The sequence below is a fragment of the Alosa sapidissima genome, chromosome 14, assembly GCF_018492685.1.
Source record: "Alosa sapidissima isolate fAloSap1 chromosome 14, fAloSap1.pri, whole genome shotgun sequence".
Lineage (NCBI taxonomy): Eukaryota > Metazoa > Chordata > Actinopteri > Clupeiformes > Clupeidae > Alosa > Alosa sapidissima.
This window is the reverse complement of record NC_055970.1, coordinates 31,996,355-32,022,574: the sequence shown is the minus strand read 5'-3', so window position 1 is coordinate 32,022,574 and position 26,220 is coordinate 31,996,355. Positions and strand designations below refer to the sequence as shown.

General features: G+C 45.4%; 1 protein-coding gene across 1 annotated transcript; it reads right to left on the bottom strand.

The window, feature by feature from the left end:
• Positions 1-16: 16 nt before the first annotated feature.
• dhx38 (DEAH (Asp-Glu-Ala-His) box polypeptide 38) lies at positions 17-25,496 on the bottom strand. The gene is made up of 27 exons (XM_042061003.1): positions 25,340-25,496; positions 24,462-24,896; positions 22,679-22,872; positions 22,236-22,406; positions 21,797-21,959; positions 21,517-21,635; positions 20,639-20,715; positions 20,222-20,377; positions 19,754-19,915; positions 18,565-18,672; positions 16,302-16,420; positions 16,018-16,155; positions 15,570-15,756; positions 14,265-14,450; positions 13,592-13,732; positions 13,335-13,445; positions 12,675-12,791; positions 12,436-12,543; positions 12,216-12,328; positions 8,752-8,960; positions 7,297-7,451; positions 6,900-7,055; positions 5,607-5,741; positions 5,291-5,416; positions 5,031-5,126; positions 4,442-4,563; positions 17-1,299 (listed from the first exon to the last, which is right to left on the bottom strand). The coding sequence occupies exons 2-27, from the start codon at positions 24,770-24,772 to the stop codon at positions 1,218-1,220; spliced, it is 3,762 nt and encodes a 1,253-aa protein (XP_041916937.1). The 5' UTR covers positions 24,773-24,896; positions 25,340-25,496; the 3' UTR covers positions 17-1,217.
• Positions 25,497-26,220: the final 724 nt, after the last annotated feature.

The following is a 26,220-nucleotide window of genomic DNA, read 5'->3' as shown; positions in this document are numbered from 1 at the left end:
GTGAAGCAAGACAGTCTCTAATTACAAAAGAATTATTTAATATAATTTCCAAAAACCCCACAAATGAGGTGCACTCAGCACACCATGGCAGATAAACATTGACTATGACTGACTGTGAAGGAGGATCAAAGGGGCTTAGGGCTTAAAAACAATCTGCACTGAAGAAGGGAAAAAGACAGAAAGCACAAGAAAAGCAGTGAAGTAGTACATAAGGATGGAGAGGAGGCCAGAATGGGAAGCCCATCACCTCCAACCCTGTCTGTACAACTCTCCTATTGACAGTGAGTCAGGACATGAAGAGCCACAGCAGTGGCCCCTTCCCAGAGACAGGCAGCTGAAGAGGGCACCAGTCTCACGCTGGGTGCTAAATCAGGGCCGCCACGTTTCCAAGACAACACCTACGCCTGGTACACCCTACACAACGCAGATCCTTAATGTGGGAACAAACAGCACACACCATCTACAGCAGGTCTGAGATGGAGGTTCTTTTGTCGTTGTTGTTGATGTTCCATGGGTTCTGTTTACATCAGAACACAGAGACCCAGTGTATTTCATTCTGAGGTGATAACAAATGTTTCAAGACAAACAAACATAAACATGTTTTTCTATGAGGTCCCTTTAAGTTAGGTTCCTGACATGATGAAATGTTGCAGTAATGCCAGGTAGACAAAGGGACATCTATTTTTATTCCACTGACAATAAGAACTCCTACAATAACAGTTGGATAAATTCTCACAACTCATAAAATCTAATCCAAAATGACAATCCTAATAATGGATTGCCTAAAAACAAGACAAAAAAGAAAAAACAAAATGTGCACAACCACCTCCACACTAAACTGGTAAGGCTAAACGTTAAGTATCTTTTCTGACAATGATTTGGTTGTTGTGATTGAACTCAGGATGTGTTGGTCTAAAAGAACACAGTGGATAATAAAACAGCCATTTCAGGGGCTCTATTCTGGCTGCACAGAGGACGATCACTCGGCAAGGCTCTGAAGGGCTGGGCTCTCAGCCTCAACATATTTTACCTTATACAAGTGTGCCTACTGCTGGCCAAACTGGGGAACTGCAAGGCTTTACAGTCCCCCGTGTGTGATCGAGCCCTGGCTCTTGGCTCACAGCACAGAGCACATTCAGAGAGAGTTTGTGTAAAAACGGGATTTCAGGTGGGGGAGATGTCGTGTTTGGTTTGGTCCACTCCGTGTCTGTCGGAGGTCAGAGGCCGAAGCGTGACGGGGTGCGTCTGGGGGTCGAGGGCACTTCCTCTCGTCTACCAGGGGTGCAGATTTGGGGTGACCTAGGAATATCAAGGGAGAAGACAGAAACCATCAGTTCACCAGCTTTAAAATGGTTTGAAATAATGTATGACTAATGTACACTCTTCAGATATCGCCTTCCTCCATGGCCTCGATGTAATACAATGAATGTGTGTTCTTCAGCGTTAGTCAACAACACAGATGATTAAAACCACTACTTGCAACCAGACAGGAGTACAAGAATCTTGCTTTGATCGCATTATTACAAAATATATCATTATAAAATATATATTTAGTCCAAACCTTTTCTCTCTCACTTTCTCACTGGACGTGTCGATTGGTTGCCTAGCACACAATTTACTACAACTACACAATGACCTCACTGACTAATGAGAGATCAATTTCCTACACAGTTTCTATCAGCATCAGAGTGCTTGTTTTTCATCCACTCATTCCTGCCTTGGGTCATTAAAAACAGGATTCCGTTCTCCTTCCACAGTATCATAGAAGTACACATATCGATTGTATGTGGTAAAGCTGTTTTGTGAATGAAATGTGATTAAAACCTGAGCAAAAGGAACTGAGTCAGACAGCACAGAGAGAGAGAGACAGACAGAGAGATGGAGAGAGAGAGAGATGGAGGGGTGAGAAGTGTTCAAAGTGAGGACAGAGGAGAATAAAGAGGACAGTCCGTCTCTCAGAGGGCCGCTGTGGAGCGCGGCATGACAGCGCAATCTATCATCTTTAATTACAGCCGCTACCCAGCAGTCCCCCTCCACACGCTCCGCAATTACACCCATCAGGCCGTGACCTCAGCACCGGCAACACCACCACCCCCCAACCACACACACACACACACACACACACACACACGTCACCCCAGCAGCCACCAGGTGAATTCACACATCCAGTCCCGAGACGTGCCAGCATCTCCTGCTTTGTCATCCTCTCCCGATCAATGTGCTTTAAAAACAAACCACCCCCAAACTGAGGGAGAGGCCTGTAGCTAATCTGCCTCTATTCAGTGGTGCTCAATTGAGCTCCATGCAAAGGAGGTGTTTGTTTGCTGTGTCTGCACTTGTGGTGGTACAGGGCAGGATGGGCAGGGGCAGGGCAGGCCGGCGAGCACAAAGAGAGCGCTGACCCGGGCCTCACTCTCTCCAAGTCCTCCTCAAAAAGCACTCGAGAGTGCAGCAGCAGGAGAGGGGCTCAGATCACAGAGGAGCAGAGAGTGGGAGTGCGGGGGGGGGCGGGGGGGTCAGGAGCTCAGGGGTGCACTCAGCGAGATTAAAGCCAAATTCAGGGAAATATGCCGCCCTGCTCCTAGTACTCTGAAGTTTGGGAGGCAGAGAGGGAGCCGTTTTTGGAGTGGTCCATCCGTATGTGTGTGTGTGTGTGTGTGTGTGTGGGGGGGGGGGGTTACGGGGTTCTCCTTTTCAATCGCCAGGTGTGTGCCGGGACTCGTGGAGATTGTGATAATGGAACTACAATACAGACTCTCTACTCTGTACGTCCAGGGTACACACAGCTCCCCATTCCCATTGATCAGGCAAATGGACAAATCTCAGGCAGCCCAAAGAAAGCACAAGAGCCTATTCTCTGCATCCTCAGGGCCCTTTTACAGCACAGTGACCCTGGCAATTCTTGTTGTTTTGCTATTCTCCTTCTCCTGAGAGGCCAAACGACAACGCAACAGCACTTCATATTTATGCAGATGGAAAAAAAACACTTGGGCTTCTGTTGTTACGTTGGCACAGAAACACACAGAACCCAGACGCTGCTCAGTTGCTTCACCCCCATTCAATGCCATGGAAGTGATCCTCACTTAATAAGCAGCAGAGGCAGAGGAGTTTTTAAGCCAGTGAGAGAGAGAGAGAGAGGAGGCACCAAAGCCATTGAGCCACTGAAGGAGCTCACCTTAATTAGCGTCTCAAAATCAGGCCCACGAGTGGCAATCTCCTCGCCTTTCATATGATTACGGCAAAGATCCACCCAGACAAAGGAGATAAACACTCTGATTAATTAATAAAGCGTTCGTTCGTTGGAAGTGAAACTTAACTTCCTCCTTTGTGACTCCTGACAGATGTGTGCAAAATTAATTTGGGGGTGGCGTGGTGGTGGAGTTTGTCAGAAAATGAAGGCCCGGTCCATCTCGCTCTCCCTCTCTCCACCTCTCTCTCGCTCTCTCTCCCTCCCTCCCCTGTCTCTCTCCCTTACACTCGGTCTCGGATGTGTCCCGGTGAAAATTGCTACAGTAATGGGGGTCAGCCAGGAGTCAATATTATTTCTGTTCCCCTCATGTGGAGACAAGAGGTGAGAGAAGCTCATCAAGAAGACAAAGAGAAGCACAGGCGAAAGGGAATGAGAGAGAGAGGGCTGAAAAAAGATAGAGGTGAGAATGAATGGAGCAGACGAATATGGATGACTGAGGATGCTAACCTGCTCAGCTGACAAAGCTCATATCTGCGTTAACTTGCACAACTAAGGTCACAATTACTCTGACCTCATTAGATATATCACTTTTTAAGGCACATGGCAATTGGCTACTTGTGTCTTTATTTATGTGTGACTATAGTTTGATAGTCCAGTTTCCAGCCATTTAGTTCTGAAGACATGCATTCTCAGGTTCATTAACACCCCTGCATGCCCAGGAAGGTGAATAATCACTCCGGTTCCCTCTTGGAGAGCAATTAGGTTCCATTTTTACCATGTCATGTCTCAAAGCAGCAATTATGCACAGCATCCCACCCACTGCAGGCCTGCTGTGTTAAAACGCCAGACTTAGGTGGCGAGCGAGGGCTCTTTGTAAACAAGCGTTGCGTTAAGCCAGCCGAGCAGAAAGGCCCGGCCACTGGCTCTACCCCTGCACTCCTCATCAGGGCACCCCGACGGCCATTAGGGGAAGGGTGGCTCTCTCAGCACAAAACTCCTCTAGGGTTAATTACAGCCACGCTGGGTAGGAATGCTATGCATCTTACGCTGGTAATGGACTAGACATGAGGGTGGTGTGTGTGTGTGTGTGTGTGTGTGTGAGAGAGAGAGGGGCTGTGTGGACATTGTTTGTACAAGTCAGCATGCTTGAGTGGGTTTGTATGTATACAATATTTTATGCCACAGTAAATGCCCATGCCTTAGTGTGTGTTTGTATGTGTGTGTGTGTGTGTGTGTGGTGAGAATGACTACCTGATGCTCCCTACGTTGTTCTTCCTGTCCTGCTCCTCCTTGCGGGCGTTGATCTGCTGCTGGGCCAAAGACATCTCCTCTTCCATGTTGGTGATCTCTTCCTTGGCCCGCCGGCGGTTCTCCTACACACACACACAAGAGAAGAGGGTGCAAGGGAAGAGGAGGTTAGAATTGAAGATGTACAATGTGCCTCTTGAAGTGAGATGGTTCGTATTCAGACTACCATTGCAAGGTTGATGTTGTATACACTTCCGAAATAACTCTAGCAAAGGCCCATATAATATAGTGTTCTACTTATTTGATGAAAACACCTTGTCGATATATTGTACAGAGAAATATGGCCTTAGAAAAATGTAAGAGAAATCCCCTTCCACAGTCTGCTACCACTGTCAGTCCCAAGTAGTGTGTTTATACGCTTTCTGATGGGACCAGAGCATGTCACCAGATAGTTTCGCTTTATATTGCTCCACAATCTTTGCCAGAGGTGCCGTGTGTGTGTATGTGTTTAACAGAGGACAAGATGAGAGAGAGAAAGTAGGCTTGTGCTTGTGTATATATGTGTGTGTGTGTGTATTGTATTGTATTGTACCTGTCTGCTTTTGCCGGCGTGTTTGATGCTGTAGAACATGGGCCCCAGTTCAGCCAGCCACTCACCGTCCACTGCAGTCACACACTGCATGTACTCCTGAATGCACAAACCAACAGAGAGCGATGTTAGACATACACACATACCAATTAAGCTGTGACAACAAAGACAGAAAATCTGATCATTTCAGATGCATTGCAAACAAATCTAAAAAATTACAAGCTCAGAGGCTCCTAGCGGAGAGGCCAGTAAAGACACTGTACCTTAGTGGTCATGACCAGCTCGTGGTAGGTGATGTAGTCCGGTGTGTAGCCCATCCCGAAGAGAGAGCTGGTGGGGTGCAGGTGGCACGGCATCCCTGTCCTCACATTCACATACTCGCCTATACCCTGCACACACGCACACACAAACATTTAGAAAAACCTTACTGACAACATTTACATTAAAATGGCATCAATACTACATCATATGCATGGATTTAAGGAAACCCTTACAGATCCCACATTAGTGCAGTGAAGTGGTGCACAATAAGCGATTCCCCATTCTAACGCATCTGTCTCCTGTGTGTTGGTGGAGTACCTTGAGTTTGGCAGCCTGGTGGAAATAGGCAGCACAGATGCACTTCCTGATGATGTCCCAATCTGAGCCACAGGACACCATGTTCATCCTCTGCTGGACCATGATGTCCTTCAGCTGGGCACGGACCTCACGCACCTGAAACACACACACACACACACACACACACACACACACACACTTTAACTTACATTACAGAATTCTGAGCACTGCTCACTTAGCACTGATCACGTGGCTCCTAATCCATTCCTAACCATGAAGGGCAATTTGGCCGGCGCTTATGTCCAGTTTCCATGGTGCTAAGCACACGAGAGCCGTATACTCCCCTTGGACGGGGCATCAGTCCATCGCAGGGAACTCCCAACAGAAGCTGGTGCCTATTTTACAGCTGCGTGGACTGAGACAATGCAGATGACGTGCAATCAAGTCATCAAGTCGTCATCTGGGACTCCAACCAGCGATCTTATGATTGCCAGACTAACCCCTTAGACCACTGAGCTACACGCTCTGCAGCTCCACACTCACCATAGGGGGGGCAAACTTTTTGGCTCAAGGGCCACACTGGGTTTAGAAAATTGCCACACAACAACCCAACCGGATGAAAGTGCTTGGCAGGCCGGATCCGGCACGCGGGCTGCAGTTTGCCCACCCCGCCATAGACAGTAAAGAAATGGACACAGTCAGCCCATATGACTTCAAGTCAAACCCATTTGAACCCGTTTCCTGTTGGACTACTGATGTGTGTGTGTGTGTGTTTGTTTGTGTGTCTTGGCATACATGCTGGACGTGACATTGGGAGTGTAGCTGCATTGTCAATTCTACTTTTGAGTTTGAAGTTCGAGATTGAGATGTACGGTAATTTTGATCGATTTCAACTTAAAATCGAAATCGTGACACCCCTACTACGGAGCCATGAAGTGAGACTATGACGTCAGTCACACAATGATTTCTCTGGAAACAGAAAATGGTCAGATGTTACGTTATTTGATGTCAAAGTGACACCAAAATGAACGGGGATCAATGGAATTCTAGCTCCAAGTGGTAGACCATTGGCCTCAGAGGGTACGCTTTCCGAACGTTCGCCTACCCCCTTGATATTCTCAGGGCTTAAAGCTTGGAACATTTATGTCTAAAGTGAAAGTCGTTACATATAATGATCTATTTTTAAATACTAAACGTGGCCCACATCAGAATTTTGGCATAGCGCCTGAGAACATTAAGCCCTGTATTTTGCCTGCTGATCTGCATATTGAGGAGATCTAGGGTCAAGTTGTAGGGTGACCATTGTGCAGGTACCTTGCGCATGGCCTTGGTGTGGATGAAGTGCTCGTTGCACCAGATGCTGGAGTAGTTGTTGTTCTTCCACTGCAGGTAAACGTTGAGGTACGTCAGGTGATCGCTCTCAGGCACCGCAAACTTCTCTCTCACCTGGTCGCTCTCCTCCTCTCGGCCCTGAAGGACAAACAACAGTCACAAGTCTTCATCATCAAAAAAAGACAAAGAAAAAAGGCTGCCTAGCCCTTCCTAAAGTGAGGGAGATTTAGCAAATGCATTTATCCAAAACATCAGAGACTTGTAAGCTGGGTCTCGAACCCAGATCAACTATTTGTCCAACATGCTGCTCCATCAGGCCCCCAATCTGTTAGTTGATGGCTTGGGACATGCTAGTGATAAGGGCTAAGTGGCGGCGTACCTTTGGCCTGTAGAAGATGGCTGGCACCGACAGCATGGAGACGATGATGAGGATGTCAGCGCTGCAGCCCATGTCACACGACACAATCAGCATCTTGGACAGGGCCGGGTCCAGAGGAAACTCCACCATGAGGCGGCCGGTAGGCGTCAGGGAACCTGAGGAGAGGGCAGGGAGAGCACAGGTCAGCCAGGTCTGAAGTTATCAGATATTTTGATGTCATAGGCCTAGAGCTATAATTCCTATTTTCAAATCTTGAAAGGTACACTGCAGGTTCAGGTATGTTTGGTGACTGTAAAGCTCCCCCTAGAGTTGTGATATATTTATATTTTACTCTGCCGTTGTAAATAGCCTACTTTTCGTGGCTTGTTCCCTCTGTACACAATGAAGATGCTTTTGTTGTGGAGGTGAAAGTTTTTGCCTGTTGTGAATCAATCTCCAAAGAGCTATCTCTACTGAGAAGGTAATGTTTCATGATTCATGATTACAAGGGCCGCTGTTCTTGAAGTTGCATGGCTGGTTCTCTCATTAGCGACTAGCTACGTCTATGCTGTATGGCTATGTTAGGGGAGCGATTCTCCAATTACAAGTACGTTTACCATCAAATTGGCTTCATAAAGGCTATATTAAGGTGAAAACTGGCCCAGCCCATACCTGAATTCAGGCACAGTGGCTGAACATTTTAAGCCCTGTAGTGTAGCTGGTGTCTATGGTGTAGCTGGATAAATGAGCCATCAAAGTAGAGGATGGTGTAACAGCAGCAGGCAGGGAACACAATACAGGCTGCTCCGCTCCTAACGAGGATGTGGCTGATAATGGGGGGAAATAGCGGAGCGTCTCAGGAGCGGGACTTTGATCAAGCCCTGAGCAGCTCAGACATGGCAGCGTTTAGGTGGGATTAGCAGTGGGCAGGAGAGGAGAGGAGAGGAGAGTAGAGTAGAGCACCTGGCCAGCCGACAGCTTCTTCAGGACAGGCCAAGTCTGATGCAATCCCCTGCTAACGCCACTGCCAGTTCACTCTACCCGCTGCTTTTAGACTGAACGCTGGCAGTCAGGTGGGAGTAGAACGTCAGGTTTCATGACCCAGGTCAAATTAATCATAATTTAACTGGAAATAGTGTTTCTGCTATTATGGTTTCTTTTTCAGGCGAAGGGAGAAAGGAGTTATCACTAATGCAATTTCGTAATTTTGAAATGGCAGGCCAACTTCCTATTCACACTGTTCTGAAAGGCAGGCGTTGGACCTAATCTTAGTAGTAGACCCAAAAGCATTTGGGTCATCTGAATATTATATTGTTTCCAAATGACCTGACCTCTACTTTGCTACTCAAAATCACTTTCATATACCGGTATTCGCCGTAGCGTTGACCTATAACTATAAGTTGTACTACGGACACGCACAAATGTGTCAGACTGCCTGAAAGAGCCCAGTGGAGCCTGGGGTCCCTGTTGACCCACCTGTGTTGTCCAGCGCGCCCAGGATCCAGAGCTGGTACATAGAGTTGAGCATGTTGTCCTCGGGCGGAGGGTCCATGAAGTGGAAGAGCAGCAGGTCCTGCACGCCCAGGGACTTGAGCAACAGCACCACGTTGGCCAGGTTGGTCCGCTGGATCTCGGGGATGGTGGTGGTCAACATCTCGTTCTTATACGCACTCTGAGTGTAGAGCCTGCAGGGGGAGATATGAGGAGGAACAAAACTGTGAGATGCAGAGGGGAGATGGAGAAAAGGCAGAGCGAGTAGGGGAGAGAGAGAGAGAGAGAGAGAGAGAGAGAGAGAAGAGAAAAACAGAGAAATGACCCAGACAGGATAAGGTGAAGCTGGGTACTGTATACCAAAAAATAAATTTCTTAGGGGGAAAAAAGATCAAGCATACCTATTTACATCAAGCTGCAGCTTAGCGTTCTTATTGCAGTGGGTGCCTGTAGTCTGCCTGACACCTCCTAAAAACAAGCCCAGCATGTGGTCTGTGCATACGCGTCTGAGTAACGCCCCTGAGCGCACGTTTGTGTGTGTGTGTGTGTGTGTGTGTGTGTGTGTGTGTGTGTGCGCGCGCGCGCTTGTCAGTGGGTGTTTGTGAGTGAGGCATGACTCCCCATCCCATTCACGAGTGCACCCCTCGCTTTTGGAAAAGGCCACCGCCGAGACCCTTGACAATGAACAGGATTCCCAAGCGGTGTTGTTGTGAGCGCCTTAAAGCCCCGGTGATGAAGCCGTGCGCTGGGTCCTGCGGTGGGGAGATAGGTCTGAGGCGAGAGCGGCTGTCTGTCTGTGTAGCCACTCCTGCTTATTGGATAAGCTCTCTGAAGTCTGGCCCATTATTCTAAAGAGGGGCTCTGCGGGGGGAGTGTATGTATATGAGCCAAGCTCCAGTCCCTGCTGCCGTCTGCCATTGAAGTTGCTGGTGTTGTCACGGCTTGAGGTGGGTGTTTTTAGGGCTGTGTATTCTTCTACAGAAAGTCACACACCCACAGACACACACACACACACACACACACACACACTCGGAGAAAGCTCCCCACAGCCTTGGTTCTTCTAAAAGCTCGTCTCCCAAACAGAAATTGATTCTTCACAGATGCTAGGAGCTGAAGGTGCCAAGATGGGAGCTCGTCTCTAATCTGAAGAGTGAAGAGTTCTTTCATGATGCTTCCAGACATATTTACATGGAAGCAAAACAAACACAGGCTTCTGGGTGTGTGTGTTTGAGAGTGTGTTTGTGTGTGTGTGTGTGTGTTTGATAGACAGACAGGGGTATCTGTGCACCTTCCCTGGCATGCGGATTAGAGAAGAGGGTCAGCGGCAGCCCTAGCGGGCCGGAAGCCTTTGTGGCCCATTCTGCCTGCTGTAAACAGACTTAAACGGCGTGAAATCCTCTGGAGATTACCATCCCGACGCGCCCCCACTCCCAGGCCGCCCGCCCGCCGCACACAGTGAAGCTGGGGGAGGGTGCGGCTGAGACGAGGGGGGGGTGGGGGAGGTGCCGTGGGGGTCGGCGCGTGATGATCGTGTCGAACGTTGGCGATGCGGATCGGTGCCAGGATGAAAGGATCCCCCCAGCGCGCCGAGTCGAGCTTCTATAAACAACCCTGATTCAAGCAGAGAGGCCCATTCAAGACTTTGTAGATAGGCTTATTTACATGCACACACAACAAACACACACACACACAAAATGTCTACTGGCCCATCTTTCAGAGACTTCTAAAATCAGTTATGAGAGGATGCTGAGGGGCTATGAGGAACACAGTGAGCTCATCAGACACTCCGCACTCCATTTGGACATGACTGATAGGGTCAGGGGAAGGTAGCCATGAAGGGCAAGGAGAGGAATACCACACTCCTCTACCAGACCTGGGAGGGAACTGACTGAGGCAATGGGGGTGGGGGGGATGGTGAGGTCTGGGTTTGTTCATAACGAGCTCCTTTAATCAGCGCGGCCATTGTGTCTCAGTGCACTCAGCTAGCTGGAGAGCTGCTGCACAGAGAGTGGCCCTAATCACACTGACCACGTGCTGGGACAGGAGCTGGTAATGGTGTCAGTCTGGGAGAGATGGACACCGTATATATGTGTGTGTGTGTGTGTGTGTGTGTGTGTGTGTGAGAGAGAGAGAGAGAGACTGAGTGTGTGTGCGTGTGTGTTTCTCTCTCTTGTACAGGAAGGAACACAGTGTACCACCAATGTGGCAAAAGATTGCAAGTGTCATTAGGAAGCTAAAATTACACAGAGCCCCAGGTAACAATGAGCCCCCCCGGACAGCCCGTCTTCACATGTGCCTGGGGTAGGAGAGTGAGAGCTCAAGATCACAGGCCTAATGACTGGATCATAATGTAGCATACTGCACAACACAATCACCCTCTTTACCGCCTCAAAATCACACAAAGACCTGGAGCTTCTAATGACAAACGTCACTGTTACACAAAGTTGTCCCCTCTTGTTACACAGAGCAGCAGAGGCAAGAACAGGAAAAACAGCACAGGCCACCAGTCTACATCCATACATCCAGACGACTTGAGCCTTGTTCACACTGCAGCCTGAATCCGTTTTTCAGTTTTTTCCCCTAATCCGATCAGAATACATGCATTACATATTGCAAGTGATCAGATCCGATCTGCCTGTCCGTACTGACATAGTCTTATCCACATTGATTTCTATGGTAACAGGCTACGCCCAGGAAATACAAATGAGGAAAATTACAGACAGAGAACTGTGCCTGTTTTTCTATTTGTGTCATTTGTGTGTCCCAAATGATTATGTGGAGCCGCGGCGCAAACTATTTGTTAACTGCAAGAAAAGCGACAGAAACGGAGGAGACTACTTAGTTGTGCTGCATGTCGTGCTGCCGCACTCAATTTACTGCTGAGCTGAAACACTGCAGTAACACAACCCACATTTCACAGATACAGATATCCTTTACGGTCATTGTGACATCCGATGGCCAGCTACTGTACATCAACCTCAGCAAATTACCTTTTTGAGAACTTAATTCTCTGTGAGAAATGGCAACTAAAGCATTAATCAGTAACAGTAATCAAAACAGGTTCAGTGTTTGTGAATGGACTGGATACACTTGAAGGTGTGCGCCACAATGACCCCCCAAAACAACACTGAAGTAAAAAATATGGAGAGCAAATAGAATAATGACTTACAAACCTCGTAGAAAAATACATGCAAATGTAGGACACGTAACCACTGTCACACTGTCCAACACTACTGACAAGGGCACACTTCACACAAGGCAAGAAATGATCCTGGCAGGTACTGAACATACTACAGCAGTAAAGAGTTATTCTGTAACCACTGTGGAGTGGAATGGAGATGTAGCCAAGCACCTATTTGCTATAATTGAAGTCAAATTTGGAATTTATGGCTGACCGACCCTAATCTACACAGACACCTAGCTCTCGGTGAATTGGCGAGGGCCTTTACCTGTAGCATTGTCCTGGTCCCGTCCTCCCGGCTCTGCCAGAGCGCTGGTTGGCATTGGCCTGGCTGATCGGGTACACCTGCAAGGCGTCCATGCCAATGCGAGGGTTGAACACCTGGGCAAGACAAACAGAAACATGACATCAAGCGTGTTCAGTGAGCTGTCTGACTCGGAAGAGGGGAGAGGCCAATCCTCTGCTGTGCTAATAACTGATGTCGGTACCTTGAGTTTACAGTATCCAGCGTCCACCACGAACATGATCCCGTCCACAGTCAGAGACGTCTCAGCGATGTTGGTGGCCACGATGCACTTCCTCACACCGTCTGGGGCCTAGTGATGAAAACAGGAAACACAAAAACACAATCAGGATCAATCTATCACATGACCTATCAGTCACACACCATCAACTTGCTGTCTCTAATCACTCATATGCGGTAGCAAACTAGTGGAGTGGGGAGAACCTTCTGGAAGATCTTGGCCTGCAGGTCGGAGGGCAGTTGGGAGTAGATGGGCAGCACGGCCAGCTGGGGGGCATTTTCTAGCTCCTCCAGACGCTCCACAATCTGATCCGATGTCACCTGTGGGGGACAGAGGAGGGTGGACACGTTAGTAGCAATACTGACAGAAAACGCTGAACGAAGCCTTGAAATAAGTGCATTTAATATTGCATGCAATAACTGCATTTATAGTAGACGTCTTTATCCAACAACAAAAAAATTGTATAGACAGTAGGCACAGCTACACAAATATGAAGCACAGGCAAGCAGTGGTGAAGATTCCCCCTTTGTTTAGAGTTGCTTGAACTTTCAATTGAGTTACTGGACCACCAACAGAGCCATGCCCCTTTAGACAAAGTCCTGCTGTTCAGACTGCAGTCGCCATCGCACGGTCTGACCTTCCTCTCTGATCTTTACATATGCACACCCTGTGCTCATTTCATGTGCACTCCCCAGCTCATTTCCAGACAACTTCCAATCTCATTTACTCAACAGGATCTATTTATTACACTGCCGGCTATCTGAAAAACCAGCAGGCCTCCAGCCCTCTTCTGCTACCATATCTCCAACCTTTCGATCGGTCTCCAGAGCCTTTCAAGTTGTTGCCCATCTCCCCAGACTCACCTCGATGTCCTCCTGGCCGGGCATGAAGATGAGGATGTCCCCCACCATCCCACTCAGGTGGATCTGCAGGGCCTGCTTCACCGCCGCCTCCACATAGTCCTCCTGTGGAGTCTGAGGGTCACAACAAACAGGTCACATATTACCAGCCTTCTTAGTATGCAACATATAGACCATATACAATACAGGCAGTATAAAATATAACCACAATGTATATTCTATGCAATATACAGATGAAGTACATTGTACATGAAATGTACCTTGCTGAACAGGACGTCCACCGGAAATGTTCTTCCTGGAATGTGGAATATGGGAACATTTCCGAAGAATGCTGCAAATTTGTCGGAGTCCATGGTGGCCGATGTGACGATAAGCTTCAGGTCAGACCTCCGAGCCACGATCTGGAAAAAAAAGAAAGAGAGCAATTAAAACTATTTCATACAGAATTGAACAAAAAAGAATTTTCAATCAATTTCAGCATTTTCAGGTCATCTGTGTGATTCAAAAATAAAATCCAACACTACCACCCAGTGGCTAGAGTTATAAGACACCTACAGTTAGGGGTGCAACTAATGATTACTTTCATAGTCAATTGACCTGCAGATTATTTTCTCACTGACTTATTTAATTGATAAAATGTTAGTGAAGAAATGTTTAATTAGTGTTTCCCAAAAACACAATGTCCTCAATTGCCTTATTTTGTCCTCATGTCAAAAATATTTAGTTTTTAAGTTTAAGAAGCTGAGGTACTTTCTTAAAAATGGCACAAACCAACTCACTGATTACCAAAATACTTGCCTATTAATTTGATAGTTAATACCTAATTAATCAATTACCGGTATTTGTTGCAGCTCTACCTACAATAAACAAAATAAAAATAAACGATTTGTTCAATTTAAAACTGTATTCCTTGAGGCCGCTGTGGGTGCTGACCTCTCTGAGCAGGCCAAAGAGCACGTCGGTGTTGAGCGAGCGCTCGTGGGCCTCGTCCATGATGACGGCGCTGTAGTGGTCCAGGTCCGACTCACGCAGCGACTCCCTCAGCAGGATCCCGTCCGTCATGTACTTGATCACCGTCTTCTCAGACGTGCAGTCCTCAAACCGGATGGCATAACCCACCTGTCGGACAGCAGAGAGGTTATGGGAGATTATACCAAAGTTAGGTCCACAGATTGGACGAGATGCCAACCCCACCCCACTCAGACTCTTTACCGTAAGTAATCACTCCACATTTTGCACCAAATTGCCCAGCCTGAACATTCTATTCATTCAAAGTGAATGAGCAGCGATTTCATGTCACATTTGACAGTTATTGAGTGAGTGCATGGGGAAAATGGAGCAGGGTGAGTGTCCAGATTAACATGGAACATGAGGATAAGCAAGTATACTAATTGCACACATGGTTTCCCTCACTCAACTTAGCTGCCGTGACATTTTCTGTTGCTTGGCAACAGAGGACGCCACGACTGCATTTGGATTGACTGAAACTATTTTGGGGGACGGAGGATGAACGAATGAAAATCAAAATGAATGACAGAAAAACAAAATCTGACATCTTTAAACTTAATCAGCTGTAAGTGGAGCTCTTGTATGAAAGCGATATGGCTCTCATGACCCATGGTTGTGATTCAGCCAAGTGCCACAGATAACCACAGCTGTGGGTATATCCATTACCAAGCCCACTCTTACTTGTGCCAAGCTGCTTAATTATGTACCCTTGATAATTGTTTTCAATCAAACCATTATTCAAACTCAAATTCAAATGAAATGTATTCTGGTCACCAGAAAAGTACACTACCTATGAGGTCAGTTTACAGTGTTAAGTTATTATTATTATTCTTATTATTATTAGGTTTTATGAAAAACTGTTCTCAGCAATCAAACCAAGAACTACGTTCCTTCAAACTTATAATGCAGGTAAAAAGCATGCACTGCCACAGGTATCTCCCTCTAAGACAAAAAGTATTTTATCGGCTCTGAGAGATCAGTGTGATTCAGCTTTAACTTTTGGTGTAATGCAAAACATATCCACAAGGTGTCAGTATTACTAAGCACATAAACTTTGCAGATATGGGGAACCACAGGAGACACTTAAAAGAGAAGAAAGTCTCAATCTTCCATAAAAAATTTAAGAATCAAATTTAGAATTAGAATCTAATAATTAATAAGTAGGCTTGTGAAAACAAGCTTAACAGAACAGAAAAAAAGCAACACAGCGAGAGCCAGTGTGCTGCTCACCTCGGCGCCCAGGTTGGAGCCGATCTCCTCGCTGACTCTCTTGGCCACGCTCATGGCGGCCACCCTGCGGGGCTGCGTGCAGCCCACCATGCCGTAGCCTGTGTAGCCGTCCTCATGCAGGTACTGAGTCAGCTGCGTGGTCTTCCCACTGCCCGTCTCCCCCACCACGATCACAATGTTATTATCCCTGCAAAACAGCCATTTACTCATTTATATAAGTGGACCAAACAACAATGACCATAACAATTACACGAACTGACAAAAAACGTTAATTATTATTAATTACTACTACTTTATAATTCCCACACACGCGCATTTCAGAGGAAGCCATTGCCCAATTGAGCCCAATTATACCCAATTATGTCTAATATCTAAGTATACTGCTTGTGCTAAGGGAAAGGGTCTCCATGCTGTGCGGCTGGGTGTAACCCTGGCTGCAGAGTTGTACCTGATAATGTTGAGCAGCTCCTGCCTCACAGCAAAGATGGGCAGATACTGCCTCTGCTCCAGCAGGGTCTTCTTCTTGGCAAACTCGCTGCTGGCCTCGCTCTTGTCCTTCATGTGGTCCGCAAACTTCTGCTCCGTCCTGGCGTGCCAGGGGGATAAGACAGACAGTGTGTTACAGAGTGGCTACGGACATAACCGCTTAGTGTGGGGTTAACCAAGGGCTCTCAAGACAAGCTTTTCCACAAATATGTGGAGAAATGTGTGTCGTTAGGGGGGGGGGGTCACCTGTAGTCCACTTTGCCGTCCTCCCCCTCCTTCGGCTTGCCTTCTCCGTCTTCTGTCTTCTTCACACCCATGATGTCCCCCAGCTTGGTGCCCGCCAGCTCCCAGTGCTTATGCTGGGCCTGTTGTGGAGGGTTAAAACATGCATAAATAAAAAAACTTCACACTCAAACAATATTCAGTAATGACAACAGGGAGGCCATTTGTTTCATCTGGCACACTTCTCTGGAACTAGGACATCTTACTGACATCCACATTCTCCATGAGCCTTAGAGCGTGTCCTAACAGGATCTGAGCGAGCGACTGTCAATGTTATCTGTCTACACTGAATCCGTTAAATATGCCCTTCTATTGCGTCTAGGGATGGGCATGATTAATCGACGACCGATAATTGATTATTAAGAATTTCGTCGATCACGTTAATTTGCTATCGATTAAACTAATGCAGGTTGCGTTGTGTAGTATGAGTCTTGAAGCAATGAAATTAATTCCACTGTATGGCAGCAATTAAACATTTTACCACCCGGGTGCAATATTTGACGGCATAGTCAGTTACCTGCGAGTTTCTGTTTTGATTTCAAAAGTAGGCCTAATCATGAAGAGGTCACGCGAAGTGTGGCGTGCGGCCATTTTGATTTTAAAAAATAATGACTTAGTTCACTGCAAACACTGCGATGCCGTGTATAAGTAGCCTACAACATGGCCACGACTCAAATGATGTAACCTAGGCTACCACTTAAACAAAGTGCACCCGACCCTGGTTAATGCATAGACAGTAAAAGAAAATGTCTCTGGTGGTGCATCCTGCTCTCAGTCTTAAGACGGCGGATTCCTAAAGAAGTGCAAGCACCCACCCCATAAGTGTACATTGTACGGTCACTCGAAGAGCAGTAAACAGTGTTGTAAAAGGCTGCGTGTACAAATCCGCTTGGAGCTCCAGTGGAATTTTGATTTCACGACGAGGACTCTGTTTAAGAACGTCGGCTCGCAGCTGTAGGTTCCGCTGCTTTTAGAGCACCGCAGCGCATAGGCTAGATCTTCAAGTTTAGCCTAACCAAACGTCCAGTTTACAGGAACCGTATGCAAGAAATGTATTTCACTTAATCATAAAATAGCCCTGATATGTCACTAGACATTAAGAAATCATGTTCATTTCAAATACTTGTATCACTGACAACAGTAGTCCGGCCAGGATATTGTCATTTAAAAAGTGAAGTTGCAGCCCTCAACTGATGTTGATGTTGTTTTGTTTTGTCATGTCATGTCGTGTTTTGGCTTGATGCGCCACCCTCCACCTAACTACTAATCACAAAGTCAGTAGTGTTTCGGCATCTGGGTTGGCAACCTCGAGTCAGGGGGGAGGGAGAGGGGATACACCGCCCTACAGTAATTTGAAAGTGATTGCAATACCGGTTTTGGCCACAATCTTACATATGGTTCCTTTAACTGCCACAAGTTGTTCTTCTTGTAATAAAGATGTCATTGAGGAAAAACACGATGTATTTTTGTATTTCCATTGCATTTTTAATTTATAAAAGTGAAATAAATAATGAATTTTAATATAAAAATATGAATGATTAATCGATAGTCGATCGTTAATTCTCCCGACTAAGAAAATGTAATCGAATGCCCATCCCTAATTGCGTCATATTTCCCATTCAAAATAGCAGAGCAAAGCAAGCGACAGAAAGAAAATAGAAACAGGGTGCCCGACAAAAGTTCTTTCAAAACGTTGCGCTGCTTGCGTCGCTTGCAGTCAGGACACTCCAATTGACAACAATGTATTTAAACAGATTTTATCGCTAATGTTCGCTCGCATCGCGTCCGGTTAGGACACGCTGTTAATCTCAATGACAGACTTTGAAAGAAGTCTTAAACCTATGTGTCAAACACATAGACCAAAAATTATTCTCATTGTTGGACAAAAATCTAGTAATAAATATCTAAAGAATATGGCCATAGATATACTGTATATGTGTGGGCGGTGGTAGTGTAGTGGTTAAGGAGCTGGGCTAGCGTGCAGTAGCCTGAAAGTTGTCGGCTTCCACCGTTGTGCCCTTGAGCAAGGCACTTAAGTTGCTCCGGGGACAATGTGATCCCTTGTAATATAGCTGACATATGTAAGTCACTTTGGTCAAGAAGTGTCTGCTAAATGTAATGTAATGTAAGGTAATGTATATGTGTGCCACCCTGGCCTTTGCCCATCATTGAAATGAGGGCTCCATGGACTCTGGGTCCTAAAGGATTGGATTAAAGGGTTGCATACCTTCTTGCGCTCCTTCTGCTCCCGGTGCTTGCGCACCAGCTGACTGCCCTTACGAGAGATGATGGCCATGTCCGACGTGGCGTCCTTCACAGGGATGACCGGCTCGGGCTGAGGGCAAAAACAGACAGCAAAGTTTAGGACAGGCACTCACATCTCAGAGTTTAAAAGTTTAAAGTGTTTTTTCCAGGATTGTTTTAAAATGAATGAACTCCGAGATGTTAGAAAATAAGGTCCTGGGTTCATACAGCCCTGTCATGTCCTTTAATTAGCCCTGGCGCAAATTAGCTCAATGGGAGAGCCAGGCAAGCTGAACAAGGTTGTGTCTTTCAGAGGGTTTAAACATACACTGAGCGGGGCCTGAATGTTATGGAGGTTGACAAGTATGTTGCTCGAGTCGACAATCAAGTCTAACGTTTACTCGGGGTGCCGACTTTGAAGTCAACCCTTGACCTGTGATGTAAATTCGAACATTCTTTGGATTGTCTACCAACAGATTGAATTCTGCCCAGTGTACTTTCAGTTCCTCCGCAGTAGACTCAATCACTTAACAATGCATTCATTAAATCATTCTAAAAAATAGAGTAATCAGGCAACTGCAGACCTTCACCCTAAAGTAAATGGACGAGTAATATTTAAATTTTGTGAGCAGACACACACACACACAGCTGGATGGACAGACACACAGTCAGACAGTCATTAAGAGTCATTACTCTGGTTAGTTTGTGTTTAGTTACGTATTACCCACAAGTAGAATAAAATCTGGAGCATATGGGACTGAAAGTTCCTGCTGTTGCGGAACTGCAGCAACCACGAAACCACAAAAATGGACGGGAGTGAAAAAGTCATTAAAACACAAACAAGTGGAACGATAACTTCAGGGTGTCTAGGGTTTGTATAATGATTTGCAACACTTCAATCAGACGCAATCCCATCTGTCACAGCAGACAGAATGCTCTGGGTTCCAGCTTCTCCCTTAATGAGGTCCAAGAGGACTTCCACAACACTGTTTGGCAGGCTGCAGGCAAAACAAGCTGGCATGCAGACAACACTCTGGACTCCGGACTCAAGCCTTCCTTTCTGTCAAGATATGCATTAACTATTTGACCTGCAGTAAACTCCTTGTTTTGTGATGGTGAAACCAGTGGTTTAGCCCCTGTGTGCAGTGATAGTGGTCAATATGCCCTCTCACCTGTTTGGTGAAGACGATCCTGCCGTCCAGGAAGGGTGGCACCAGGTTGTGGACGAGCAGGTGGACCTTGGTGGCGTTGTCCTCCTCAAAGTCCTCATCCACCTCCAGCCTCTGGACCACACCGCTGGTCAGCATGCGGTTGGTCTCCCAGCGCTCGTTATCCTGCATGGGTCAAGCAACAAAACAGATTCAAGCAGGTGAGGTTACAGCTTATACAGCTCCAGGCTGGAAAACCTAGACCAAGGACTACATGCTGAAACCATCAAATCACCATTCATTCAAAGTGGGCCAGCAATTCCATAATCCATACCATACAATCAACACAGCTCTTTAGGTAATAAATACAGCCTCAGTGCTGTTATTGAAAGGATGACAGATGTATGGGGGAAATGGCATTCTAACACACATCTAACACACATGTAAGTGCACTGGGAGGTTGGGAAGTGAGTGTTTAGTGAGTGGCCGTACCTCATTAATTTGACGCCTCTGCGCAGAGATGCGCTTTTGGGTCTGCTTCTGCAGGATCTGCTCTCGCTTCTTCACATACTCCTCGGAGCTGGAGGCCAACGGGTTGTGGAACTCGTCATAGCCCTCGTCCATCATGTACCAGTCCCTGTCCGCTTGCTGTCAACCAGCAAGCAGTCACACGTTCACAATCATTAGAAGATGGCAGACAGCATCCCTAACACTGCAGAACTGAAAATACTGAAGCCAAAAAGAACCTTATTTGTGCTTAACAGCCAATAGTTTGGGCAAATATGCTATTGCTAAGTACATAACTACTACATAACTATTACATGTTAGTAATCCCAGTCACACTGATATATTGAGCAGTGCTAATGGGACTGTAGAAGCTGTGTGTTCTGAGGGAGGGGGTCCACTTACCCTCTGGTCCTCCTCCCACTGCTCCTTCTCACTCTCATTGTCAAATGCGATGCCATCTTCTCCATCCTCTTTCTTTCCTGCAGCAGAAAAACACAGCAAAGGTTAACAAATCTACATTCACTACATTCATTTCTCACTTGAGTGCATCACTTCAGACTCAGTCCTAACATCTGGTCAGTTTAAACTTTAAAGTAATACTAATGTCAGTGGATGTACACCAAATAAGCTAAATGTTTCTAGATAAGCTTGAGGTCATCAGATCCTACAGATAACTAGGGGAGTCTTGAAGCCAGAGGGAGTGTCTAAAGCCATCCGTACACCAGAAGACTTTGACAAGATTTGGGGGAAATTCTTGAAATATTGTTGTCTTTTGAGTAAAATTTGAATGGGGGCATTAGTTAAAGTGACACCAGGCAACATTTTCGTGTTAATTAATCATCTTCGTAAGTCGGTATATTGTGACTCATTACAGGGCGAATGAAGACTCTCTCGCCCACCCCTACTGCCTGTAGGAAGAATATCCCGCTTGCAAGTTCGGTGTATCCTACCCGCAACCTTCAGTCTCACAAAGTGTCAAACATTGCGAGAAGCAGGATCAGTTTACATCCTTTATCCCCAGCACAAAGACAGGTTAACAAAACTCGGCTAGCAATTGTTGCAAACGTGTGTATAATGGCAGACCCGGCGAAGAAGCAGCTTCAGACCGAGCGAGGGCTCGCACACGTATCGACACGTACAGGCACTAGGGGGAGCTTCGTAGAGAAAAAGCACTCAGGCTTGCCTGGTGTCCCTTTAAAAGACTCCAATCTTTCAAGAATCTTTCCGAAATCTTGTCAAAGTCTTCTGATGTATGGGTAACATAAGAACACATGCCTGACCTTTTCCTTTGGAGAGGCGTGGGGTGGAGCCCAGGTGCTTCCTATCGCTAGCCCATTCGTTGTACTTGTACGAGGGCGTGGGCAGAGGAGTGTCATCAGGGTAACGATTCCTCACTGACCTGGAAGCAGGCGGAGTAACAATAACACATTAAATGACACATTTTTTGCATTTCATAGTATTCCATTTAAACATTTTACGGAGTGGTAAAACAAAAAACATATCGGTATGCTGATATTCTTTTATCTTGAGAGAAAGTGAGGTCAGGTATCCATGTCATACCGGTCTCTCCTCTCACTCTCGGAGCCGGAGCGATGGCTGCGTTCGGATCGGTCTGAATCCCGATGAGAGGGAGCAGGAGAGGGACTTTCCCAGTGGGAACGCCGGTTGCTGCCATACCCAGAGTCATCCTCATCCCAGCTGGAGCGAGAGGGGGTGGTGGCATCTGTGCAGAGAACACGCTTGGTCAATTAGAGCTATTTCATATACGGAAAACCTTTCATTCAGCATCTGATTTCCGTAATTCAACTGCAAAAATTATTAGGATTACCAGTATATACAGACAAACTGACAGTCAACCAACTGAAGACCTATTAAAATTATTTTTTGTTAATGACCAGATACGTGTAAAATGTTTGTAGAAATTGTTTCTTGCCTATAACCAAAGAGAAAGATGTGTAAACCAAAGCTGACTGTGTGGGCTGTGAGTGTGTTGACTGACCTTTGGGTCTGTTTCGGGGGCTGGCAGGCTCATCCTTGCGGCTGCCGCGACTGATGCTATGCTCGGACCAGACTTCTCTGTGTGAGCGCTCGCTCCTCACACTGCCCTCGCGCTGGGAGCGCTCACTTCGCTCCCCAGGGCCCTCACAGCGGCTGCCGCGGCTACGCTCACCTGACATGACAACAACAGAAGAGGTTAGCATGGCACGCGCTATTAGACGGACTGCCATGGAACATACATAACTGAAAAAGTAAAATTCTGAAGTACATTAACAGTGATTCCATCAAAAGATGAAAACAACTCTTTTATTTAGTGACAGACAATATCTAGCCAGTGTGATTTAAAGTAACAATCGTTAGATTGATATTACACAAATAAATGCAAATTCATACTCCCAAATCTTGAAGAACATACAAAAGCATTGGGTCACAGCTAGGACTTACTTCGGTCACTCTTTCTATCTCTGTCACGGTCTCTATCTCGGTCTCCACCCCTGTCCCTCTGCTTGTCTTCCTTAGAGGAAGCGAACACTCCATGTTCCCGACGATCCTTTTCCCTTTGCTGGTGTCTACGGCGAAACTCCTCACTGACACCACCTGGATTGGACGGCGTCTCTGAACCAGTAACACGGTATTGCCTGTATAACATAAGACAGAAAACAGAAATAAGTTATCATGACAAAATCAATGACATGTAAAGATTAAAGTTACCATCCGGTAGTGTTGATAATATGGGGAGATATACAGTGTTGGGAAGGTTACTTTTAAAATGTATTCCACTACAGATTACCGAAGACATGGCCTAAATTGTATTTTCTAACGTATTCTAATAGATTACTCAGAGTAACTTATTTTGAATTCTTTGGATTACATGAATGTCGTTAACAACAACCCACAATGTGCTTTACAGTGAGGATGGATTGATATACAGTATAAGCTATGTGCTATGAAACACTGTGTCAAAGAAGAACAGAGATGTTTTGTCTGCACATAGGCTAAAGGGCTACCACATCCCAATTTCAACAGCACAAGGGGAGTTCCATGCCTTTTTGCAGAACACTGTCAAGAAATAAAACCAATACCGCCCTAAAACATGCTGGCTGGTAATAGACCTACTGGCCTACAACAAAACATATTTTACATTCTACATTCCCTGAGAGGTTTTTCATTTAGGCTATATAAATATAGAGGGAACGAGAAAGGAACCACCTGAGAGATAGATAGGCTACATGGTGTGAAGCATACATGTTATAGTGATTTAAAATGTAATCCCTTAAATTTATCAGTGTAACTGTATTCTGAATATCACCCACTTATAGTAACTGTATTTAAATACAGAGTTACTCATATTTAGCATTTTAAATACGTAATCACTTTTAAAAAAGTTGTATTTTGAATACATGTATTCAGTTACTTCCCAACACTAAGTGTTTCCCATACATTGACTTATTTGTGGCGGGCCACCACAATATCAACATTGACCACCACACAATGATTTTCCAGGTTGTACTAAATTGTGCTTAAATCTGGTTAGCATCATAACCACGCTGCGCTAATGTGTTAAAAACGGTTGCATTCAAGTTAATTCTGCAAACCTACCACCACAAATAGAATTTAATTCTGTGGGAAACACTGAACACTGATTTGAAATATACTGAATATCAGTAGTAAGAATATTTTGTTGCAGAATTCTACTTTTCATCTGTAAGCCCAAGTCATATTAGTGTCATAGTGTAGCCCAAGTCATATTATAGGCTTTTGAGTGGAACAAATTAGTGCCTACATTTTGTTGTTTTCGCCTACAGCCAAACAAACGCAGTCTCATCAGATTAATTTAATCTTTGTCCTAATTCTGGCAAAGTCTGAATTTCAGATATTTGTGTCTACGAATCTGTAAAGTGTAGCCTAAGTCATATTGGAGGCTTTTGATCTTGATGATACTAACAAACCAACAAGCTTCATTACATCATCCAAAAGGTGATAAAAAATATCCTCCCAACAAAACACATCACCACATCTAACAGAATATGGAACTGAATAATGATAATCAGGGGCTAACCAAATGATGTGGGCATTTTTTTCTTGTCTATGTGTGTAGAAGCAGCATTAAACCAACAATGGACACATTATGTGGTCTCCCCATTTGTGCTATGCCCTTTTTAATCTGCTTTTGACACATTCACATCAAAATTCAGCTTTAAGAAAGGTAGGCTAGAACTTTACTTACCGCTCATTTTTTCCACTCGTATCACCCTTCTGTTCTTCCTCATCATCAGATCCAGAGTCACTCTTACTCTCTTCCCAGTCCTTATACGATGACACTTTCGACTTTTTCACACTCTGTTCAGCTTCCGCCTCTTGCCGTTCTTTTCGCTTCTGTGCCGCCAACAGGTCCAGGCCCAGCAGCGAGGTGCGTGGTGCGGGCGCACGGAACACATGCTGCTCGGAAGCAGCGCTCTTCTTCTTCACTATCAAACCTCCCACCTGCTCACTCAGGTCACTGCCTTCCAAACGGTGCAAAGATAGATCATCTTCCATTTTTTGGCCAGGTGAATGAATGAAGTCGAAGATTTGTTTTGGCGTACTACAAACCCAGGTAGACCATCATGGTGTTACTTAAGTATCCTGGTCCACAAGAATATTGGCAGAGCTTGATGTTCACCTATGTAGAATAAAAGGGGAAACGTTTAAACGGTAACATAATGTTACAATGCAATACAAAGTACACGTTTCAACAAAGGTTTGTGTTTACTGTAATCTTGAGCAAATGTAGCAGAATGACTATGAAATATTCTATATTGTAATAGTTCATCACTCAAGAGCAACGTTATTGTGAATCCTGTGTATACAATACGAAACTGATCAACTAAGCTAGCGAGTTAACGTTAGTTAAGGTCATATGACAAGTCATTTTAGATGCACTGGTCAGATGTGTTTGTTATCTAAAGCTAGCAATAACGGTATTTAGGAACTAAACGTTAGCTGGCTGATTTCACTCCGATAGCTAGCTTGCTTGCTATTTATTATGCTAAGACAACTAGCATGTTGGCTTCGAAATTAGAGCTGAATCATTCGTATTTACATAAATATTAAGTTTTAACTCACTGAAAACGATACACCATATACAAATATCTTCAGGGTGTAGTGATCATAAGGACTGAAAATGACTAAATGTTTGCGTTTGAACGATAAAACTACGTTTACTTGCAGGGATGTAAGTCGCCATTACAATCCCACAATTCCCTTTGTTATCTTCTTCTACTCTGTTCTAACATTCTCCCACTCTTTGAGATCATTACTGCCACCCATTGGATATGTTCGTCTGCAGTCAAACAAACGCAGTCTCATCAGATTCGTTTAAACTTTGTCCTAATTCTGGCAAAGTCTGAAATTCAGATATTTATGGATCTGAGTCCTTTGTTTCCCTCGGTGAGTGTGTATTGACACCATTAGTATATTGTAAAATACAACATGTATGAATAAAATAAATCTGTCATATTATAGGCTTTTATATCTGTCATATTATAGGCCCCCCCCCCCCCCCATAGCCCTCCCATAGCCCTCCCATTTGTGGAAAACCCATAGACTGTATATAAAATCTTTTCCCCGTAGACTTTTAGAAAATCTTTCAAGTTCAAGTAGCCTAGGCTTAATCAGTGTGACTTAAACTCGACTCCATGTAGGGGCTTAATTAATATATTTAATTAGGTTTTCCCATAGACTGTATATAGAGAACAGAGAAGGTTTACCGTTACAGTGCGGTTTACTGCAGCATTATTTGCACATTTAAAGTGCATGGCTACAGCAAGCACCATTCATCATGGAAAAGCAAAACTTCACACAGAGTCATTTGGATCTCAGATAACACTGCATTAAAACAGACCTGTTTATGTATTGAAAATCATTGGGCTCAGGTAAACCTCTGATAACTATTGTCTATGAGCACAGTTTGATACTCAATTTACAAATGTTAGTGTAAACTTTGC